This window comes from Pelophylax lessonae (genome assembly GCF_965119305.1).
Source record: "Pelophylax lessonae genome assembly, chromosome: 3".
Lineage (NCBI taxonomy): Eukaryota > Metazoa > Chordata > Amphibia > Anura > Ranidae > Pelophylax > Pelophylax lessonae.
In genome coordinates this window covers 94,902,814-94,927,511 of record NC_138770.1, presented here as the reverse complement: position 1 = coordinate 94,927,511, position 24,698 = coordinate 94,902,814, and the positions used below count along the sequence as shown (strand labels likewise).

Here is a 24,698-nt window from a genome sequence, read left to right as displayed (position 1 = left end):
TGAGGCTTAGTATTCTCGGTGAAAAGCCAAATTTGTCTGCGGCGGCTGTGTGCTAGCGTTACTTTATCCGGCCCCTGTGACTCACTGCTCAGGAATGATTACATTTTCAGGCCACGTCTGCTCCATGGTGCTCAGCGTCAGCCCTGGATCTTCTCCAGTTACTGCCTGGAAGAGACAGGGAATCCGGGGAAGAGTAGATGGAGTAAAATCTCAAGTGCCCAAAGTGTTTCGCTGCACGCCCTCCCTGGTCCTGACATGCATGCCTACTGTCACTTCCAAGTGACAGCCCCAAAGTTTAGAGGCTTGTCCTTTGGATATGTTGGCCCTAAAAACAACCTTTTTTTCACATACTCTTTTTTTGTAATTTTTTTCACATGTCACATTCCTACTGGTTAGAGCTACAATGTTTGTAATGGCTAGTATTATGTCTAGAACAGCAGTTCTCAATCTTAGGCTCGGTTCACACCTATGCAGTTTGCTTTTGATCCGTTTCTGCAGTGCTTTTTGCTGTGCGTTTTGCATTTTTTATGCTTTTTTTTTTTCTTTGTTGTTGGTCAGATTAAAAAACACAAATCTCGGCAAAAACACACTACATGCTTTTCTGCAGCTTCTCCATTGAAGTCTATTAACCACTTGCTACCCGCCCACCGTTAAATGATGGCAGAGCGGTGCATCTATTGTTCTGGGATGCCGTCATATGATGGCGCACCAGAACGGCCTCTCTTGCGTGCCCGCGGAGGCGCGCAGAGCGCCGATCGTGGCTGCGTTGTGTTGCTAGGACACAGCGCGACCCCAATCTTGGTAAGCAGTCAATGACGTGACTTTTTACCCATGTGATCGGCTGTGTCCGATCACAACCAGTCACATGTAAATGAGGAAGTGCTGTTTATCGGCTCTCCTTAGCCTCACACTGTCAGAGTGTGTGGCGAGGAGAGCTGATCAGCGGCTCCTCCTCACAGGGGAGTCCAGGACAGGTAATCAGGGCACTGATCATCAGTGCCCTGATTACAGAAAAGTGAGAGTGCCAATCAGTGCCCACAGTGCTGCCAGTCAGTGCCCATCAGTGCCTACTCATCTAGGCACTGATGGGCACTGACTGGCAGCACTATGGGCACTGATTGTGGGCACTGATGGTGTTGCCGTCAGTGCCACCTCTCAGTGATCATCAGTGCGGCATATTAGTACCTCCTCATCAGGGCCACCTCATCAGTACCAATCAGTGCAGCCTATAAGTGCCGTCTCATCAGCGCACATCAGGGAAGGAGAAAAAAATTTTATTTTCAAAATTTACTCACAGAAAAAAAAATTTCTTTTTTTTTCAAAATTTTCTGTCTTTTCTTTTTTGTAAGAAATAAAAAACCCAGCGGTGATTAAATACCACCAAAAGAAAGCTCTTTTTGGGTGAAAAAAAATATTAAAATTTTAATATGGGTACAGTGTAGCATGGCCGCGCAATTGTCATTCAAAATGTGACAGTGCTGAAAGCTGAAAATTGGCCTGGGCAGGAAGGGGATGAAAGTGCCCAGTATTGAAGTGGTTAAACCAAAAAAAGCACAGTTTTGCATTTAAATAAAGTTCCTGACCCTTTACAAAAATGTAGTGGCTGAAAAAGCACAGACGTGAACGTGCCCTATGGGAAACCATGTATATTGAACTGTAGTGCGTTTCTGCAAAAAAACGCATAGGTGTGAACCAGGCCTTCTTGAGACCAGGGCCTGGTAGGGGTCTTTCCAGCAGACTTGGTGGCTCTCTGGGGGATAAGGTCTCCAGAGAGGGTTGGTGGCTCTGCAAGGGCACTGTGAAAAAGTAGAGGGCACTGCAGGGAGATGGGGGGGGGGGGGGGGGACTATGGGGGCTGGAGGCTCTATAGCAGGCTGGGGAGCACTGTAGGGGCTAAGGGTTCTCGAGCTTGGAGGCACTATGAGTGGATAAGAAGCACCGTAGGCCACTTTGGGAGTTTGGGAGGCACTGTGGGAGGTTAGGGGATCAGCAACTGGAGGCCTGGGAGGAGGCAGGTCATGTAGCAGTTGTTGATCACAGCTTGAGTTACAGTGATCAATGGTTATCTAAAGCCTGGTACACATGATGAGGATATCGGACAAATTATTGTCTTCTTTTTGCATGCTAGTCTCCATATTGTAAATGAAAAGGTTACTAAAGCCCCGTACACACGTAGCAATCGTCGGCCGAACGATCGGCCGTCTTTTGTCCAGGGCTGTCCTGTCGGTTGAAAACTGCAAAAGACTGCACACAAATTTTGTCGGCCAATAACAGCCGACTGCAGAAGTGATGTCATGTGATGGTTAACTTTCCATGTGTTTTTTCTTTTCTGAGCATGCCCAGTCTTGCAAATCTGCTGATTGTCGGCCGAATTCTGTACTGACTGGCGAACAATCGGCCGTTCTGGTGACGGCCAACAAATATTTTAAAGTCTGCACAACAGATTCTGTTCAGCCGAAAATGCGCTGTTGGCTGTCGGAAGCATCATACTAACAAGCCTACAATCGGGCCGATCGGTCGGCGGCCGAATATTTGCGGCCGACAATCGGTACGTGTGTACGGGGCTTAAAGCTACGAAAATTCTCGTATGACAGAATAAAATTTTGGAAGTTAATGTAATGCATCTGTATTGTATTTGCTTATGAAAACTGTACTGATTAATGAAAATCTGGTATTGTATGAGAAAAATTTTAAGGCTCGTCCCTTCGGATAATTTTGCATGACCCATCAGCTTATCGAATGATTTTCCGATCGTGTATACTAGGCTTAAGACAGGTTATGTTTCTATTACAGGCTCAAATCTGTTCTGCCACTATTTTTTTGGCAGGAGCACCTTACTTTGAACTTTGCAGCTGTGGGGTTCACTCAGGGCCAGGTAAGTCATTGTTTGAAGTAAAGGTACAGACCAAAGGAAGCCTGTATTGAGTTTGTTTCTGAGGTCAATACAGTCAAGTCAGGGGAAATGGGAACTGATTTTGGGTAGAAAATGAGTATTTTCAAAAGTAGATCTAACTAATGGCAGCCAACAAGTTTTCTCAGTACACATTTCCTTTAAGGATTATTTTACCCTTCTTTCTGTAATATTTGCAATTGGCTTTTGGATGCATTTTTACATAAGCTTTCTTTGAGTTGGATGCGATATTGTAATGGGACAATGATGTCCTGTGAATGCAGTTAGAATTATTGTTACTTTACCTTTATTACATTTATCTTACCTTTGTACTCTGTCTCCCTCTAGTGGGCGATTATTGTAAGTGACTCTCCAGTGAATTCAGCACTTCACTAGGAAACTGGTCTTTGTGAGCCCTTATGTAATTTAGGACATACTCATCTGCATTCATGATGATGAATCTGTGCCCGAACACTGGAAAATACAGAGGAAATGCAGGGTGGAATGATCAAAGAGGATATTTATCACTTTCTACCCATCAAAGACTTTTTTGTACACAAGCGAAAACCAGGGTACTTCAAAAATGAAAAAGAAAGACAACAGGTACTATTTAATTTACAAAAATATTGTCCATATATTCCTGCTACCAAATCCCTTGCCCACTTCCTATCCACCCATCCTGCTACAGTATATTGCAGTGTAACACAGTAGGAGGTGAAGGACACTTATCAAAGCCTGCAGTACTATTAATTCAGCCCTGACCATGCTGAGTTCTCTCCCTCCAGTAAGCAGTCTCTATGACACTAATAGCTAACCTGTGGCTCTATGGCACAGTCTTTTACTAACTGCTATAGTATGAATACAAAATAAAGTCCCAAATAGGGATTTGACAAAAAAAGCGAGGAGTTTGTGGACCGACATACCCCCTGAGGAAGACTTTTTCAAGTTGAAACGCGTAGGGGTCCAAGTCCTCAATCAGCAAATTTTCTCTGCTCCACATGTGCTGTCCAAGTATCCACTTTGTGGACATTGTGTAAAGTGTGAAATGTTTTTACAGATGTATATGTTACAATACTATTATTGTGGATTATGATGGTTTGTACTACCATTAAGACATTGTCTTTTTTATTGATGTGTTTAAATAAAGATTTCCATTTATTACACAATTATATTGTCCCTTACCCTCTACGGTCATTACACGCTTTTGGCATCACAACATCCCTTTCCCCGCTTTTTTGTCAAATCCCTATTTGGGACATGATTTTGTATTCAACTTTTTCGGGCTGGATGCCACAAGTTGTTGTATGTGAGTGGGAGTGAGCTATTTCTGCTATAGTATGTCTACAGTCTATGATCATCTACTATTTCATGTTTTTAAGTTCTAACAAATTGCTTTAGCATTATGTTGTCTAAATATAATCTGTGGCCCCTTTGTTATGTCAAGGGCCACACTTGAGATCCTTATATCATGTGAGTTGAAGGCAGCTTCTCTATTACCTCCACTCACAATTGCAAGTAGGGCCAACACTGATTACATGCCAGAACCCCAGTGGGGGATTTCGGTGATTAACTGATGGAGGCAGCCACCTCCCACAGCTAATCGCAGCAATCGTTCATAGAGTGATCATCTGAGAGTGATTAGCTCTGGATGAACCAGCTGGGGTTCTTGCATGTAAGCAAGGTTGGCTCCATTCGCAGGTGTAAGTGGGACCCTATGTATGCATTATGTCCCCTGGTATAAAACTATTTCTTGCTCGCTACCATGGGAGCCTGTAGACAGTTATCTACTGAGGGGCATGGGTTCCATTGGCAAGGATATAACTAGGTAGCAAGTAATTTAAATCACTGAGCTGCTTTCGCCATCTATAAATTAGAAATGTGCAATAGCTGATTTGAAAATACAGAACCCAACACTGTAATACTGATTCTAGCTTCATTACCTAGAGAGTCGTTGACATGGAACAAATGTGTGGGGCAGGATTTCATACCTCAATGGCTAAATGCTTGATCCAGGGCAGTGACTCACTTAGTATTGAGCTCTGGGTGGAAATAATGGCCCTGGAGACATCAGCAATGTCCATGTTCCTGCTATTACAGGTATACATTAAATTGGATAAAGGAATTGGATAATTTGGATGTCCAGTCAATAAATCTGGATTTTGACTCAACCTGGAGTGCTGCCAATTCCTTTTCCTTTATCAAGTTTTCACGGAGGCGAGTCGGGGCATGCACCTGTGTGAGTCATCAGGCAATTACACCACCTTGAGCAGTGAGTCCTTGTCTCTTCAATTACATTAAATTGGACCTGTAGCATACAAGAATCACTTGCTAATTTCTTGCTGGTCTGAAAGGCAGGCCTTCAGAGTGAAATGACGTGTATTGCCAGCCTCCCCCTTGGTAGTGCATTGAAATGTAAATATACCTTTATAAATAATGCAAAAACACCACCGCTCAGCTAAGCTTGAGTTCCCCACCCACCAACATGCATTGAAAACAATGGAAAAGAGGAATCTACTCTGGAATAAGTAATAGCATGAAATCCTAAATAGTGGAGTACATTGACTATTGAAGAGAGGTTAAATAAAGGGTTAGATAAACCTATAAGGTAGAAAACCCCATTAAGGTGGGTCCTATTGCATCACAAGGTAAGTGACGAACCTTCCACCACGGAGCCAATTTTAAAGTCTGCTGGCCCATAGTAGCTGGGATTCTCGATAGAAGATCCTGGTTTCGGCACTCTGGTCCTTTCTAGAAATTTTCCTCCAATAATCCCGGAATTTCGGATCTGAGGCTCAAAGATGCTGATCATATCGTCGGAGAGGTAGTAGGAGAGGATAAAACGCCTTCCTTTATCTTCAGGGTTCATTGAGTCCTAAGGAGGAAATATTGAGAATTAGGTGTATAGTGCACCCTCATGCAGGTCAATGGGAATGATCAAGCAACCTGAAATAGCTCAGGGGAAGCTTGAAGAAGGTTATATTTACAGGTGCATCTCATAAAATTAGAATATCATCAAAAAGTTAATTTATTTCAGTAAATCAAATAGTGAAACTCATATATTTTATATAGATGTGTTACACACAGAGTGATATATTTCAAGCATTTTTCTTTTAATTTTGATGATTATGGCTTACAGCTAGTGAAAACCCAAAATTCAGTATCTCAGAAAATTAGAATATTACAGAAGACCAATAAAAAAAAAGATTTTCAATACAGAAATGTTGGCTTACTGAAAAGTATGTCCATGTACAGTATAGTATGCACTCAATAATTGGTCGGGGCTCCTTTTGCATGAATTACTGCATCAATGCAGAGTGTCATGGAGGCGATCAGCCTGTGGCACTGCTGAGGTGTTATGGAAGGCCAGATTCCTTTGATAGCGGCCTTCAGCTCGTCTGCATTGTTGGGTCTGGTGTCTCTCATCTTCCTCTTGACAATACCCCACAGATTCTCTATAAGGTTTAGGTCAGGCGAGTTTGCTGGCCAATCAAGCACAGTGGTACCATGATCATTAAACCAGGTATTGGTACTTTTGGCAGTATGGGCAGGGGCCAATTCCTGCTGGAAAATAAAATCAGCATCTCCATAAAGCTGGTCAGCAGAGGGAAGCATGAAGTGCTCTAGAATTTCCTGGTAGAGGGATGCACTGACTTTGGACTTGATAAAACACAGTGGACCAACACCAGCAGTTGAAATGGCTCCCCAAATCATCACTGACTGTGGAAACTTCACACTGGACCTCATGCAACTTGGATTTTGTGCTTCTCCACTCTTCCTCCAGACTCTGGGACCTTGATTTCCAAATGAAATGCAACATTTTTCACAGTCCGTGATGGAGCCATGTCATGTCTTGTCATCTTTATATATTATAAGCAACTCTGATGTTAAAAAAAGTCAGACCATTCAAAAGCATCTATTTATTGAGGCATATCAGTCCCCTTATGTGGTGGCTGTATTCGTTTTCTTTTTTTCTTTATTTTTACCTGATGATACTGCCAGTAACATACAGTATGCTAAATTCAAGGATATTGCATGCTGTAATTGGGTCGCTTGACACATTTTTCTCAAATATCACATGCGATACTCACTATCTCTTTATGTGGTATTTACAGCATGGGGATCTGTTGTGTATTGAGAGGGGGGGGGGGACCCCCACGCCATTTTTTACAATTTTTATTCATTAAAACATATGCTCTTCTTTTGGTTGCATTCTGCTGTCTGTGCGGAATTCAGCTGACAGCAGACAAGTCATAGTTGTTAAGAACACAATGGGTGCCGGTTCCTTGACAACCAGCTATTCCCTGGTTGTTAAGGATGCGGGCGGGCGCCGGTGATAATGTACTGCAAGTTTTTTAGCGAATTTGGTGAGTCAATGGTGCTCCATGTGAGCAGAGACTAGAAGAAATATTAGAAAGGGGGCTATATTAGCCCCTCTTTTTTATGGGGTGGAAGGGATAGGTACAAAATTTAAAGATGGATGTCAGCTATAGTAATTTGTTTAAAGAAGGCTAAGGGGTGAAGGTATGGTGTCCTTTTGACCTATATGTTTTTTCCCTTAGTGCTTCCCGCCTTGGGTTTCCCGCCGTGATGAGTAGCCAGGCAGATTAGTGGGGTATCCAGGCAGTTTAATCTCCCCCTGGATAAACTAGCGAATGAGCCCCTGTCTCCGCCCACTCTCTTCCACCTATGGGGAGTAAGTTAGCTCAGGGACAGGACGATATAAGCAGCTCCCCGAGCCCCCGGGGCTCAATCTTCTTCAGAATCTCATCACCTGCGTTCCTGTCTTCTTCTACTTTGCCTACCTGTTCCTGGTTCCAGCGCGATGTCCCTAATCCGTCAACTGATAGAGCGAGCGGGCGAGGACAGCGGAGATGAATGGGTCCGGAGATGCTTGCAGCTACCCCGGGTGCCGGAAGATGAAGGACCGTTGGCAGCAGCATCTTCAGTAGCGGCGTCGGCGGAAGTGAGACGTTCAGCCGTCAGGTCCGCCGGATATGGTCACCGGACCCGTGAAGTCGGCGAGGAGGCGGATCGCGGGAGTATTTCCGGGGCAGTCGGCCCGGCGAAGAGGAGAAGAACCCCGAGGAGAAGATATTCCCCAGCAAGTCCGAGGCGTCCGGCAGGGAGGATCGCAGCCAGCGCGGAGCGAGGAGGCCCCCCGGAGGATGCGGAGTCCAGGAGGAGGATCGCGGTGGCGGGATCCAGGCCGCCCAGCAGGCAGCAAGCGGGTCGTCAGGAGGAAGGCCGCCCGCTGCTTCTCAGGGTGCAGCCCCCCGGATAGGCAGTCATCCTTTCTCAGCGCAGCAAGAGGAACAGGCGGTGGTGTCAGCGCCAGTGGACCCGGACCCTCCAGGACATCAGCCTGTCATAGGTGGTGAGTTACCGGGTGTTTCTGACCCGGATGCTTTATTTGAGTTTTTCAAAAACTTTTGTCAATGTTTGCAGACCCCTAGGCCGGTTGAGGTGGTCCCAATAGCTGAAGTGTGGGCGACACCTAGTGGCTCAGATAGGAATCTCGTGTTTTCGGCTGCTAAAGAGCAAAATTTGCCTGAATCTGTGTTAAAAGAAGCTATGCCCTGTGAGGTCTCTCCGCTGGGATTTCATTTATCTGAGAGCATAAAAGAAAAGATTTGGCAGGGGGTTTACATAGATTTATTGACCTTGCTGCCGTCTGCCAAAGAGTTTATGTCTAGAGGTGACAAAAAAGAGGAGAAAGGTGATAGAAAGAGATTTGTGTCTAAGTCCATTTTTAATTGGCTACAAGCCTTTTGCATTTTCTCCTCAGTCTATTGCGAGAAATTTCCTACTAAAAGTGTGGGTTTGTTCCACCAGATTGAGATTATTCTTGAGGCGTACAAAGGATTTGGGGGGGGTCGCATGATACCATTATGATGTGGCGTTTAGACAGAAGATGGCTGTGCACCCCGGTTTGAAATGGGGTACTAAGGACGTTGGTCTATGGCTGGATTTATTTCTGCCCCAAAAGCCGGCTTTTCAGCCCAGATTGGCGTCAGGTACCCCCCAGCAGGCAACAGGTCCCTCCGGTTATAAGCGAGGGATCTGTTTTAGCTTTAACGATTCGCAGTGTCGATGGCCGGGTACGTGCAAGTACCGGCACAAGTGCGCCTTTTGCGCCGGGCCTCACCCGGTCGCAAAATGCTCCAGAAGAATGGCTGGGGCCCAGCAGGGAAGCATTCCAAAAGGCCCCAACCCCGGTGAAGCTGTCCGAGCTGCTACCGTGGTTGCGAGTGTACCCCGATCGTTGGAAGGCGGAGCTACTAACTGATGGCTTTCAGTTTGGGTTTCGGCTTCCGTGCTTTTCAGGGGAAGGGTGTACTATAGTCAGCAATCTGAAGTCTGTTGTTGATATGTCTGATGTAGTTCTTGACAAAATCAATAAAGAAATAGCGGAAGGAAGATTTGTGGGTCCTTTTTGTTCCCCCCCTTTTAAAAATTTCAGGATCTCTCCGATTGGGATAGTGCCTAAGAAGGAACCGAATTCCTTTCGTTTAATTCATCACCTGTCATATCCTAAGGGTGATTCATTAAATGAAAAAATTGATTTGGATTATGCATCAGTTTCCTACACCACTTTTGAGAATGCTCTGAGGATCATTAAAGGTTTGGGTCGGGGGGCACTACTGGCAAAGGCGGACATTAAGTCCGCCTTTAGGCTTTTACCTCTGCACCCGTCCTGTTTTAATTCTCTTGGTATCTTTTTTGATGGTAATTTTTATTTTGACAGGTGTCTCCCCATGGGGTGTTCACTGTCTTGCTATTACTTTGAGTGCTTTTCCACCTTTTTGGAATGGGTGGTTAAACAGGTGACAGGTACATCCCAAATCTTGCATTATCTGGATGACTTTTTGTTTATGGGGGTAGCTGACACCTCTGATTGTGATTTTATTTTGAAAACTTTTTGTATGTTATGTAAAGCTTTTGGTGTCCCTTTGGCTGGGGAAAAAACGGTGTGGCCGTGCACCTGCATTGAATTCCTAGGTATCACCATTGATTCGGTATTAATGGAATTCAGACTACCATCAATCAAGCTCCGGAAGTTACGAGGTATGTTATTTTTGGTAATCAGAAAAAAGAAAGTTTGTTTGAAAGAAATGCAGTCTTTGCTGCTTTTGCTTCCAGGGTTATTCCTGTTGGCAAAGCTTTTTCCAGGAGATTGTATATTTCAGTTTCAGGCCTCAAGTCACCTTCTGCGCATGTGCGAGTGACACATGATATGAGGGAGGACTTGCTGGTCTGGCTACAGTTTCTTTTGAATTTTATTGGGAAAGCCATTTGGCAGGAAGATTTTATTTTGGATAGGGATTTCCTTCTCTTTACCGACGCTGCAGGCTCAGTGGGTTTCGCCGCTATTTGGCGAACACACTGGTGTGCGGAGCGGTGGTGTGAGCGCTGGAAAAGGTCTAAATTAGTTAAGAATGTGGTACTCTTGGAGTTATTTCCGATTGTAGTGGCCCTTGAGGTTTGGGGCGAACATTTTTGTAACAGACGCATTTTGGTCAGCACAGACAATAGAGGCGTGTTATACGTCATAAATTGTTTGTCTTCTCGATCTCCGCCGGTCATTGCCTTGCTTAGATACCTGGTTTATAAGTGCCTGTTGCTTAATGTGTGGTTGAAAGCTACGTATGTTCCGGGCAAGGACAATGACCTGGCGGACTCTTTATCTCGATTTCAGGTACACAGATTTTTTCAGCTCCTCCCAGAAGCGGACCCTGTGGGTATGCCCTGCCCGGCTCACCTTTGGGATCTGGTTTAGACTTAGTACTGGACAATATAAAATGGTCTTTGGCACATAGCACTTGGTCGGGTTACCAAGCGGCATTTGCTATGTGGCTGGCTTTCCTCAACTCGGTGAACAGCCCTCAGGATTCTTTCTCGGAGGAGCTGGTTCTGTTTTTTCTGAACACTTTGTTTAGTAAAGGGTATTCTTGGACTCACATCAACAAAATACTAGCGGGAATTTCCTTTTTTGTAAAACTGCGGGGCCTCCCGGCCTGCTCTTCCTTTTTCTCTGTCCAGCAGGCTATGAAGGGTTATCATAGGAGAACTGCTCAGGTGGATCAGAGGCGCCCTGTTACTTTAAGCATGTTACAAGAATTGTGTGCTGTTTTGTCAGGCGTGTGTTGTTCGCCTTTTGAAGCAGTCATGTTTAGGGCTGCCTTTTCTTTGTTGTTTTTTGCAGCATTAAGGATATCCGAACTTATTCCGATGCGTTCAGTATTAGGCTCAGGTTTGCAGTTAGTTAATGTCTGCTGCACGGCAAACAGATTAAGTATTTTTCTGGCCAAATCTAAAACTGACCAGTTAGGTGAAGGTCAGTGGTGTCATCTTAATAAATTTAGAGGTTCTCCAGTCTGTCCCGTCTTTCTGGTGTCAGAATATTTGAAGATCAGGCCCAGTGGTAATGCTCTTTTTCTAGTACATGAAAGTGGGAAAGCCCTTACTAAGTTTCAGTTCGAATTTGTTTTAAAGAAATGTTTTCAGGCACTTGGGATGGGTCAGTTGCATTTTTCATCCCACTCATTTAGGATTGAGGCCGCAACTGAGGTATCTCGGATAGGTCTGGAGGTTGATTCAATCAAGCATATAGGGAGATGGAAATCTGAATGCTATGCTTCCTACGTGCGTCCTAACCTTATCTTTGCTCCTTACAGGTGAACGTTTACGTGTGTGGATTGTGGGGCATTCATACATATTTTGGGCCCAACAAAGAGCGAGGCTCCGGATTTACTCTGAACACCTTGGCCTGGATCAAAACAAGTTTGAAGTATGCTGGTTAAGTAAGAGGGGTATGCGGTGGGTGGAGTTGTTATCTAATTTGGACAGGTTGTTGCTATCCCGCCCTCCTCCGAATATTCTTGTAGTTCATTTGGGTGGTAATGACGTAGGGAATGTTAGAACCTTGGATCTGATATTCCGGATACGGGATGACCTGCATAGTTTGAAACTGAGATTTCCAGGTATGGTCATTGTGTTCTCGGAAATTGTTCAGAGGTTAATCTGGTCATCGGGTTATTTAAGGTTGTTAGGTAAGGTTAAGAAAAGGGTCAATAAGGCCCTGGAAAAGTTTTTGATGCAGGTGGACATCCTGACCTATAGGCACTCGGACTTGGAAGGGGGCATCCAGGGTCTCTATAGAGACGATGGGGTCCACCTATCAAACATAGGTCTTGATATTTTTAATGCCAATCTAGGCACGCTAATTGAGATGGCCGCGCTGCGGGAGTTTGGTGACAGGCAATGAGGCATTGCCTGTCTGGTGGATGTTTGATGAATCTGTGATTATTTATTATGAAGTTACAACCCAAGTTGTTAATGACTGGGTTGTCTGTTTGTTTATGTTGAAAAATAAATATGGATGTAATATATTGGTTACCAGTTAATAAAACAAGCCGCGGCCTTATTTTTACCACAATATGAGTCCGAGTGCCTTTCTTTATGTATTAACCATTTAATGGCTATTATGGTCAGAAGTATTGGGTATTGCATATGTTGGGTGATGGGTTATTTACTTAAGGTATTAAAATCAACAAGATCCACTCCTTCCTACCATCCCATATTAGAAAGAGGGCTATATTAGCCCCTCTTTTTTATGGGATGGTGGAAGGGATAGGTACAAAAGTTAAAGATGGATGTCAGCTATAGTAATTTGTTTAAAGAAGGCTAAGGGGTGAAGGTATGGTGTCCTTTTGACCTATATGTTTTTTCCCTTAGTGCTTCCCGCCTTGGGTTTCCCGCCGGGATGAGTAGCCAGGCAGATTAGTGGGGTATCCAGGCAGTTTAATCTCCCCCTGGATAAACTAGCGAATGAGCCCCTGTCTCCGCCCACTCTCTTCCACCTATGGGGAGTAAGTTAGCTCAGGGACAGGACGATATAAGCAGCTCCCCGAGCCCCCGGGGCTCAATCTTCTTCAGAATCTCATCACCTGCGTTCCCCCCCCCTCCCTTGGTTTGTCGCGGCTTAGAATATCAACTGGTTGGGTCACCTCTGTACTCCAGAGGGGGACGTTGTTTATGGTAATATTTTATTATATGTTGGATTTTTGATGAATCTGTGATTATTTATTATGAAGTTGCAACCCGAGTTGTTAATGACTGGGTTGTCTGTTTGTTTATGTTGAAAAATAAATATGGATGTAATATATTGGTTACCAGTTAATAAAACAAGTCGCGGCCTTATTTTTACCACAATATGAGTCCGAGTGCCTTTCTTTATGTATTAACCATTTAATGGCTATTATGGTCAGAAGTATTGGGTATTGCATATGTTGGGTGATGGGTTATTTACTTAAGGTATTAAAATCAACAAGATCCACTCCTTCCTACCATCCCATAGCAGAGAGAGAGATCTAGGAGCAGTATTTAGGCGTTTGCTGGCTTTATATGAGCGAGAGAAATAAAGGTCAGTGCCCCTTCCAAGAGGTCAGTGTGTGAAGGAAGCAATGAGAGGTGCTTGTCTGCACCATGGTGTCCAGGTCAAAATAGACCAAGGCCCGAGCCTGAGAGAAAGAGTCCATGAGGGACAAAGCAGAAGGGAGCTGCAAGGAAAGATACAGAGCTGAGGTACTGTCTGTGCATCAACACTGGAAAGTGTTTGATGGTCAGGAAGACCAAAAGGTACTGATCTGAGCAGTAAAGCTGCCAGGAGGCTGAGTATTATGTTTTGTTCGTATTGACGGTGAGAACCCCCAGTAAGGAAAGACATACCTATATGAATTTTTGACTTTTTTAAAAAACTGAAAACTACTTCTGGCATGGAGTAAACTCCCTGTTGTGGCACTACCACTGAGCTACAAAACCCAACTTGTCACAAAATGAAATAAATACAGTCTTGGGGAGGGTCAGTGTCTGTTCACCTCACTAATAATTCCTTCTTACCAGACTAGCTGCATATCTCAGGATTTTGTGGTCGTTCTCTAACATTTTAATTACGTCTTTCTTGGGCGGCTTGGGAATCAGAGTCAGGCAGTTCTGAAGAGAGTCTTCAAGCAGGCCGAAACCATTGTAAGGAGGGATCTCCTGTTGACACAGTGGAAAAGAAATACAGATAACAGAGCATCAGGACAGTAGGAGGAACCATCACACTGTATAACCAGCAATACTTATACTACAGGAAAAAAATTGTGTATTTCCAGTAAGGATGTATTCTAGGTCATTATTCTAACATAAAGGCTGTCAAGGGTCTCTCTATTGATGACTGCACTGCTCAGAGAGTATGAGCTAGCAGAATTAAAAATCGTAAACTGCAAGTGCTAGGGTAAGAATTTTAAAGAGGTTGTAAACCCCCAAAAAATTTATTTTTTCTTTTTGCAACCTGCAAGAGAAAAAACACATAATGAGCTAGTATGCATCGCATACTAGCTCATTATGAAATACTTACCTTAGAACAAGCCCCCGCTGTGTTGTCAGCTTACCTGTATGACGGGCGGCATGTCCAATTGCCCGTCTTCCGGGATCGCGGCATCCGGCCATCTGATTGGCCGGAGCCGCGGTGACGACAGTCACGGCACGGGGCTCTGAAGAAACGGCACCAGCGGCTGTTCCTTCAGAGCGCATGCACCAGTGACGTCACTGGCGGCATGTAAGGTAAATATCTCCTAAACGGTGCATGTTTAGGAGATATTTACAGTACCTATAGGTAAGCCTTATCATAGGCTTACCTATAGGTACAAGTTACAGAGGAGGGTTTACTTCCTCTTTAACAAATAGTCTACTGGGGAATTTTAATTTTATTGTGTTTAAGGCCCCTTTCACACTGATGGACCGATTGGGTCCACCTGTTTTTCAGGTGGACTCGAGCAGACCAACCATTGCTCTTTGTGGAGCTGCGGATGTCAGTGGACATGTAATCTGATCTTGTCTGCTCCAACAGATTGGATTACAGTCAGATGGAAATAGACAGGTGGTCCGTTTCCATCCGACAGCCCCTAAAGGACAACAGGCTGTGTCCGTGTCTGCTCATTAGCGCAGCAGACATGGCCCTGTCATCTGCCTGCTCAGTGGGGATCAGCGGAGAGATCATCTGCTGAGCGGGCGCATCTACTGGCTGACTGCGCCGGTGTAAAAGGGCCTTATGCGTTAAACAAGGCTGAGGGTTTAATACTAATTTAAAGTAGACCTGAAGGGTGTTTAAAAGCTGTTTAAAAGCTTTGACAAAGCTGACCAAAGCTTTGCTCTTATTTAAGCTGGGCAAGGACTAAGCACTGAAAGAGAGCAATGTTCTCCCAGCCCTTTCTCAATCCCTCACAGCTGCAAGTAAGGATAGGGAGCTGAAGGAAAATTGGACACACAGGACAATGACAAAGAACCCTCGGTGGACACAGAGGGCAATGTTCGCAGAACTTAGATTGCTCACAGCAGGCCTTTTTTTTCCAGTGGCCTGGTGCACAACTGCAACCCCTTTTTGAAAAACTCCAAGAAGGCCTTGTCCTTGTATGCATTTTTCTTCTGAAAGGTGTACATCTTTAAGCCACATTGATAAATAAGGAACTTTACATGTTCTTTCTCCCTACACCACCCACTTCTACAAGCTGTTAGGTTTTTTTGACTTATAAAAAGGGCCTTCACAAGTGTCTACACGTAGTGAGACAGAGCTTCATCTTATCCATAGCGTAGGGGAATTCCAGACACTTGTAATCCTTCCCTGCAATACGTTTGTATGCCATAACACAAAGCTCCTACTATATTCTTACCTGTTTCACTTCTTCATTCACCTTCTTCTCCACACTGACAGGCGTCAGGTCTGGGACCCCAAAGTTCTCCCGGTAGAAGTCTCGAGTGTAAGCATCACAGTCATACAGGAAGAACTTACGGCCCAGGATTGTGACGTGACTCCCCACCATGAAATCTCGGGGCGAATACCACTCTGTCACCTCCTGGTCTGACATCTCCAGGACACATTTAGGGAAGGTGTCTGTATGGGTGAAATGAGACATTACTAAAGAGAGCAAAATAAATAACCTAACCCAAACTCACAATAAGAGGTACCAGACAAGGCTCAGGAATAATTACAGGATGGGGTTGTGAATGTTAGACATTGGTTAGTGGCTTCTGAAAACTGGTGGTTGTTTTTGGCCTAGAAACAAGAGCTCCAATGCCTCAGCAGAAATGTATTGTACATGAATGTAAGGTAACTGTGTACAAGCCATGTGTCAAACACAAGGTCCATGGGCCGAATCTGACCCTCCAGGCCATTTCATGTGGCCCTCACGCTTTATATAGTCTTACAGATATAACCGTCTCTTTGAGGGCAACCAGAATGTTGATTAGGTGTGCGATTAAAGTGGAGTTCCGGCCTATTTTGCAACTTTAGTGATTCCTGGAGTGCTCGCTATGCTGATCAACAATTGGGAAATTTCAATTTTTTTCGGGGGTCCCTTACCTTATTTTCAGGGCATTTTTGATTGTACTTCCTCCTTCTCCCCCCCTCTGTGGCCGGGGCCACCGACGTCACTTCCGCCTTTGCATTGCATCCTGGGAGCTGTTTGTCATCACTCCCAGGAGGCCGGAATCAGGAAGAACTCCTAGAACACTCCCTGGAATCAGGAAGAAGGACTCGGCAGATTACACTGCGGCTTCAGATGCCCACATCCAAGGCCTTTGAGGCTGCTCTCCACCAAAAGCTGAGGAGGGGACCTACAGTTGAAGATCCATGTGTACAAAGACTAATGAGAGTGCCAAGCAATTAGTCTAGAATTTTAAAGTCTTTTGGTACTGGTATTCATAACAATGACATAAAATACCAAGCGTGTTATGGGTCCTCAAAGATCTCCCCATACGTCAAAGCTTAGGTGTAAAGGACTCAGAAATGGCATAGTCCCCAGGATTAATTGTTTGCAATGTAAACTTTACAAAATATCCATAAACAGTAAGTCAGCAAAATGCTTCTTACAACTTTTTGCTGATTTATCGATCATGGATATTTTATTAACATTTACACAGCAAACAATGCTAGTGAATATGTCCTTCAAACCACTGATAACATCTAAGCCTTGAAGAAGGGGGAGTCTGTAATGCATTGGCCATTTTAATACTTCTTGTTATGGATTAGTACCCAGACTAAAAGACGTTGGACCCCTTGTGCCGCTGCACAGTGCATTGGAAGCCCGGATTGGCTAAAGCAATGAAAGCTTTGCCCAATTAGGGCACAGAGCAGTGTCAGAGACATGATTGGTGAAAGTTATGATGACTCTATATAATCATGGCTCATTGCTCTTAGTCCCATCCCACACTATAAAAGTATTTTTTTAACAGCGGCCATTTGTAGTGTGATATTGGCGTGGAGAGAGATGGAACAGGGCTCTGTTCAGTGTTACTAGAGAGTTATGCCTCATTTCCACTGAGCGGAACGGTTCGGGTCGGTACAGTTTGGAAGGGTTAGAATGGTCCGGCTTATTTAGGTGAGTGTTTCCACTGCAAGTCGGACCGCCAGGGGCCATGCAGGGTTCACACCAAACGTGGTGTTTGTTTTGTGCTTTCGTTTTGACGTGAGCATTGACATTTTCCTGTCCACTAATCAGTGGAATGTATCGTGTGACGCCAGTGGCTCCGCCCTAACCATACCGTACCATTTCCTATGGCCCTACATCTGAAGTAGGACCAGGAATGGTGCGGTTTGGTTCGGTTGTATGGGCCACTTTCATAATGGAAACACTCAAAATAGCGTACCGTACCGAACCGACCCGAACCGATTCGCTCAGTGGAAACAAGGCATTAGTGTGCTATTCTGTTTCTATTGTCAGTATAAATATAGAATATCAGCTTAGCTTGAATCCAGTGATAGGTCAGTGAGTATAGTGAGTGACCATTCATTTTTACTTTAGTGTCAGTTTGTTTTGTCAGGGCATGTTTACTGCATTATAGTTTAGTGCGTTACTGCACGTTTAACGAAGTATATTTCTGTGCGTTACGAGTCGTTTAACGCAGTATATTTCAGTGTGTTATGTGCCGTTTAATGCAGTATATTTCAGTGTGTTATGTGCCGTTCAGTGCAGTATATTTCTGTACGTTATTGCACATTTACCACAGTATATTTCAGTGCATTAGTGCACAACACTGTATTTTCAGTTCATTACTGCACGTTTAACGCAGTATATTTTTGTGCGTTACTTCTATCCATAGTCTGTGGAAGAGATACCAGAAGTTATCCAAAAAATGTCTAATCTTGGTCGCAGTGCACTACATTGTGGCCTTGTTATACAGACTGGCTCCCCAAGCTGTTGTTTACAAAATAAAGAAAGCTTGAGGGAATATGTCATTTTTTTGGCTTTGTAAGTGCCGGTTCACACACATTGAATGCGGGAACCCTGCAAATCCACTGCGGGTTCCCACATCGCACTCAACTCACAGGCAGTTCACACTGTCATATGCGAATCGCTGGGGGTGTCAATATATGTTTAACAACACCCCCAGATCAGTTGCATATCGCAGTGCGAAATGTCAGTTCGGATATGAATCAGATCACATAGGTGTGAACACCCATGCGATCCGATTCTGAGGCGAACCAAAAAACGGGTCCTGTGCCACTTTGGTTCGAATGTGATGCAAATTCAGCCATACAATCTGTATGGCTGAATTTGCAGCGCACAGACATCGCATGTGATTTGCAGAGCAGTGTACTGCGAATCACATGCAATGTCTGACATCGTTTGTGTGAACCGGCACTAAGTGCAATTATTTCTGCAGCAGCTTCTATACACAGTATAGATGTGCCACTTTACAGATAGACTGAGGGGACCCCCTAGCCACTATATTGAAAATCATTTTTCCTTTTTTTGTTATTTCTCATTTTGATGCTTTAATTTTAAGCATCATTAAATCACTGCTCATTTAAACAAACTTTTTTTTAATTGATTTATGTCCCCCAGGGCAGTACCCAAACCCCCATAACCACTGAATGCCCAATTACTTGCATATAATCCTTCAAACTGGGCACTTTTGATTTTTCCAGTTCAGGTCCCATAGACTTCAATGGGGTTCGTTATTCGGTCCTGAACTTTTGCGATATTCGAAAGCTCTGGTGCAAACCGAACAGGTGGGTTGTTCGACCCATCCCTATCTGTGACCCCATTGGTGAGACTTTCATTTCCTGTTCGTGTGACACCTATACAAGAAAAGGGTTATGTGGCTGTCACTGAAACAGGAAGGTACAGACAACAATAGAAATATTGTCATATGTTCTAACCCTTCCTCACTCTACTGAACATGTGCTTTTAAGCTTTTGTCTTCTTCCCCGTAAGCCCACAATCACATGTCAAATCGCATGTCAAATCCGAACTAATTGCCGGAAATTGCACTGTCCGAATTAGTGCGATCCCGACTTTGAGGAGCCACACTGACTCCCAAAAGTAGTTTCTTTACTACATTTGGCGACTTCGGGGTGTGATTTTCATAGACCTCTGTGCAGGAACCCGCACAGATGTCTGTGAAATCGCCCCTGAAGTTGGACTAAAATTCCGGCTTTCAAAACGGCCTCAGTGTGAACCTGGGCTTAGAGAGATTTTCTTTCACATCCTGACAAGAAGTGGGGTGGAATCTCTCCAATAGGGACACCAACAGGAATAAAGATGGCATAGGCTCTAAACCTTTCCCACTCCACCCAAAACATTGATTTTGGCTGGAGTTCATCTATTAACCCCATTCCCATCACTGCCTCTCAGCCCCTTAACAGGTTCTAAATGCTGGGAGGCAAAGGTAGGCCTTCCAATCATGTGGCCGTGGTGATTGACAGTCACTGCAGGGGCATGATCAGAAAACTTCTGACCGCAAGTATGCATCGGGAGCTTTCTGGTACCCACCGGTTACTATGCTGGGAGTACTCTTTCAGCACACCAAAGTGCCAGGGGCGCATATATGCAGCCGCTCGGCAATAAAACCCACCGTAAGAGAGGTTGCATATATGCAAAAAAAGTAATATGCCATATTTTTTTTTCTTCTATTATCCTCGGAAATAGAAACTTTGAAAGAAATAAGAAATTGCCAATAAATAATTCAAATATATATTTCCAATCACTGAGTCTGCAATATATTTCTGATACACTAGATTACCAAAAGTATTGGGACGCCTGCCTTTACACACACATGAACTTTAATGGCATCCCAGTTTTAGTCCATAGGGTTCAATATTGAGTTGGTCCACCCTTAACCACTTAAGGACCGAGCCTATTTTTGACACATTTTGTTCACAAGTTAAAATCAGTATTTTTTCCTAGAAAACAACTTAGAACCCCCAAACATTATATATATTATTTTAGCAAAGACTCTGGAGAATAAAATGTCGGTCATTGCAATAATTTTTGTCACGCGGTATTTGCGCAGCGGTCTATAAAGCGCCATTTTTTTGGAAAAATTTTGAAAAATCACATTTCACTGCATTTAAAAAATACTAAACAGTAAAGTTAGCCCATTTTTTTTGTATATTGTGAAAGAACATGTCACGCCGAGTAAATAGATACCCAACATGTTACGGTTTAAAATTGCGCCCCCCCGTGGGATGTCGACAAACTACGGTCAATAGAGATCTCAATCTGCGACGCTTTAAATTTATTTAACGGTTACCAGTTTAGAGTTAGAGTGTAGCTCTTTTTTTTAAATTATTGCTCACACTCTTGCGATCGCGGCGATACCTCACATGTGTGGTTTGAACAGCGATTTCATTTGCGGCTCGACTTGCGTATACGTTTTTTTTTGTGCGCGAGCTAACGGTGACGGGGGCGGCTAAATTTTTTTTTTTTTTTTCCCATTTATTTTATTTATTTTTTTAACTTTATTACAGTTTTAAAAAAAAAAAAAAATCTGATCACTTTTATTGCTGTCACAAGCAATGTAAACATCCCTTGTGACAGCAATATGTAGTGACAGGTACACTTTATGGAGGGATCGAGGGTCTAAAAGACCCTAGACCCCTCCACTACACTTCCCTGTATGCAAAACGCCAAAAACGGCATTTTTGCATACAGCCGATTTTCAAATTTGCCGCCTTTTGCGGCACAGTAACCCGGAAGTGACGTCATGGACGCCGCCTCCGGGTTACGTCAACGGAGCCCCGATCGATGCTGTTTCCGGCATTCATCGGGACTCCATCCAGCCGGCGGACGTGCCGGCTGGGTGCTCGGGGCTCCCGGTGGGACGGGAGCCCCGAGCAAAGCCACGGAAGGCGGCGGGAGGGGGGGGGACGTCCCCTCCCGCCCCCCCGGGTACCGATCGAGCGGCTCCCGAGCCGCATCGGTCGGTACCGACGGAAAGCCAACCGCCGGCTTCAAACCACGGTACCGGAATGATGCCTCTAGCTAGAGGCATCATCCCGGTACACTACCGCAAAGTTTACTGACGTAGACCTACGTTAGTATGCGGTAAGTGGTTAACAGCTTCAACTCTTCTGGGAAGGGTGTCCACAAGGTTTAGGAGTGTGTTTATTGGAATGTTTGACCAGTCTTCCAGAAGCACATTTGTGAGGTCAGGCACTGATGTGGACAAGAAGGCCTGACTGGTTCTATTGGCTTGAGGTCAGGACTCGCTCATCCATGTCTTTATGGACCTTGCTTTGTGCACTGGTCCAAATCATTTGGTGGAGGGGGGATTATGGTGTGAGGTTATTTTTTCAGGGGTTGGGCTTGGCCCCTTAGTTCTAGTGAAGGGAACTCTTAAGGCATCAGCATACCAAGACATTTTGGACAATTTCATGCTCCCAACAGTTTGGGGATGGCCCCTTCCTGTTCCAACATGACTGCACACCAGTGCACAAAGCAAGGTCCATAAAGACATGAATGAGCGAGTTTGGGGTGGAAGAACTCCCCTTTAAAATTATCACATTTTGTTGCTTTGCATCCTTAAATGAAGACAGAAACATTTTTTGTGATATCCATCTGTATAGTGTAGTACAGTGATGGCGAACCTTGGCATCCCAGATGTTTTTGAACTACATTTCCCATGATGCTCAACTGCACTGTAGAGTGCATGAGCATCATGGGAAATTAAGTTTCAAAACATCTGGGGTGCCAAGGTTCGCCATCACTGATCTAGTACAACTTATAACATCCAAGTGAAAGATATAACCCCAACATGTCATAAAAAAATGTAAACAAATTCAAAAACAGAATGACTGAGTTGGAAAAAGGATAACCCCCTTCTGTTCAGTTTGTTGAACCACCTTTTACTTTAACTAGCCTTTAGTCTGTTGGGATATGTCTCTGCTAACTTTGCAATATGTGCCCACTCTTCTTTGCAGAACGGCTCAAGTTCAGTTGAATTTGAGGGTGACAGTTTGTGGACTGCAGTCTTCCAGTCATTCCACAGATTTTCAATGGGGTTTAAGTCTGGGCTCTTTTTTTCCTTCAATCACTATTTGGTCATTTTTTGCTGTGTGCTTTGGGTCATTGTCATGTTGGAAGGTAAACTTTCTTCCCATTGAAAATAGAATCTCAGGTGGCTAGAGGTGTGATTGCCATGATAAATCTTCAAAAATACTTGAAACCTCAATGTGTGGGATTTTAGAGGCAATCCAAACTAATTAGTATAAAAACAAATATTTTATTCAAAATGTTTTTTTTTTTTTTAAGACAAATACAGACAATTTGAATAAAAAGGCATTTGCATTTGTAACTGTGAGGAATAAAGAAAAAATTATACTGGATAAGGTCAGTTACAGAGTGGCATTCCCCAACTGGCTGCTGTATGGCTCCATATAGGATAACAGCATGGATGTTACCACAGAGAGAGAAAGATCAGTTTCCCCTCCAAACGCGGATTAGGGAATTATACTCTGCACTGGGTGCCGCGTTTTTTCTGCTCTCTAGTCAATTGATGACAGCATTAGGAGGACTTAAGAGGCATTAGCCATGCGTTTTTTCCAGTCACTGAACGGCAGGTGTGGGAGGATTCAAAAGACTTTGCCACTGTAAGTACTGGGCACCCGCTTTCCTTCCTGCACCCCGGGTTCACACCTTGAGCTCAGAATTTCTTCGTATACATATATACAAGGCTCTGACATATTCCCTTTTTCCCTTTCAAGTTGGGCATTGGAATTGGATGTTTACCAGTGATCCTTATTGCAACACTACAAGTTGATCACAGCTTTGAGGTCTTTTAGCCTGTGGAAGGACTCAAACCAAATGGCCTTATATACTATGTAAGGTTTCTTCAAATATATATGTTTATATAATGTTGGTGAATATATCTTTATAGCACACAACTTCAATGTAATTATTGTATATTACAGAAGTGGCAGAAAAATCCCAGAAGAAGAATCTGTTGCATATTTTGAGGGATCTTTCCCTCTCTATGGTAACATCCCTAGTTGTTTTGGAACTACATTTCCTGTGATGCTCAACTACACTGCAGAGTGCATGAGCATCGTGGGAAATGTAGTTCCAAAGCATCTGGGGTGCCAAGGTTCCCCATCACTGTCCTATTTGGATCCATACAGCAGCCCGTTGGGGAATGCCACTCTGTAACTGACCATATCACGTATAATGCTTTCTTTATTCTTTGTTCCTCACGGTTAAAAAAATGTATATGCCTTTTTATTCAAATTGACTGTATTTGTCTGTTTTTTTTTTTTTTAATGTTTTGAATAAAATATCTGTTTTTATACAAATTTGTTTGGATTGCCTCCAAAATCCCACACATTGAGGTTTCAAGAATTTTTTAACCTTCTTCCCATTGACAACTTTCTGGCAGCGGGCAGCAGATTTTCCTAGAGTTTGATGGTATTTTGCCCCATCCATTTTTCCTTCTATCTTAATAAGTGATCCAGTCCCTGCTGCAAAGAAACACCCCCATAACAGGATATTACCACCTCCAAGCTTTACTGTAGGAATGGTGTTATTTGGATGGTGAGCTGTATTGGATTTCCACCAGACATATCATTTTGTGTTGAGGCCAAATCATTAAATTTTAGTCTCATCTGACCATAACGCCTTTTTCCGCGTAGCCTCAGAATCTTTGTGTGTTTAGGGTGGTCATGTGAGACTTTAATTGAATTCCAAAAATGGTCACCATCAAATTTAACTGAACTTGAGCAGTTCTGCTAAGAGTGGGCAAATATTGCAAAGTCTAGATGTGCAAAATTAGTAGAGATAGACCAAAGTCTGTGAATAAAGCAAAAGGTGGTCCGACAAATTACTGACACAAGAAGGGGGGGGGTGATCCTTTTTCCAACTCGTTGATTCTGTTTTTTATTTTTTCTGACAAGCTGGTGTTATACAGTATCTTTCACTTGGATGTTATACGTTGCACTAGTAAATACAGCTGGATACAATAAAAACTTTATTTCAGGCTGCAAAGCAACAAAATGTGATTGTTTTAAATGGGGCGATTCTTTTCTATACCTACTGTACTTGTGTTACTCTAATGGCACTTTTCCACTGCAAGTACCGGCTCGGCTCTACTCGGCCCTGCTTGGCCCGGTTTGCTTTTCCACTGCTGGTACCGCATGGTACGGTGTTGGAACGGTTCAGTACGGTACGGTATGGTTTGCTTTTCCACTAAAGTAGTACTAAAGTTAAGTGGGTGGGATAACAACGGGGTGGGTGGGATTCTCTGACCAATTAGTGGCTAGTAGTGACTGCATGCAAAGGATTGTGGGATATGGTACTGGGTATGGTACCTCTTGGAACCACAATCGAGGTGGTACTGTTTTTGAGAGCCGTACCGTTCGGTTCCATGCAGTGGAAAAGCGCCACCGTACCGTACCGTTCCAAAACTGTTCCTACACCATACCATGCGGTACCATGCAGTGGAAAAGCACAAAAGCGAGCCGAACCGTTCGGTTCCATGCAGTGGAAAAGCG

The 24,698-nt window shown here is 43.9% G+C and overlaps 1 protein-coding gene across 1 annotated transcript in view; it reads right to left on the bottom strand.

Moving 5' to 3' along the window:
• Positions 1 to 24,698, bottom strand: part of EFHC1 (EF-hand domain containing 1) — a 47,323-nt gene that overhangs the window by 411 nt on the left and 22,214 nt on the right. The window contains exons 6-9 of the mRNA XM_082252451.1: positions 15,604 to 15,824; positions 13,790 to 13,930; positions 5,549 to 5,762; positions 3,216 to 3,364 (exon numbers count right to left, since the gene is read on the bottom strand). Coding sequence (XP_082108577.1) covers positions 3,246 to 3,364; positions 5,549 to 5,762; positions 13,790 to 13,930; positions 15,604 to 15,824 — 695 coding nt within the window. The 3' untranslated portion in view covers positions 3,216 to 3,245. The remainder of the gene's footprint in view (positions 1 to 3,215; positions 3,365 to 5,548; positions 5,763 to 13,789; positions 13,931 to 15,603; positions 15,825 to 24,698) is intronic.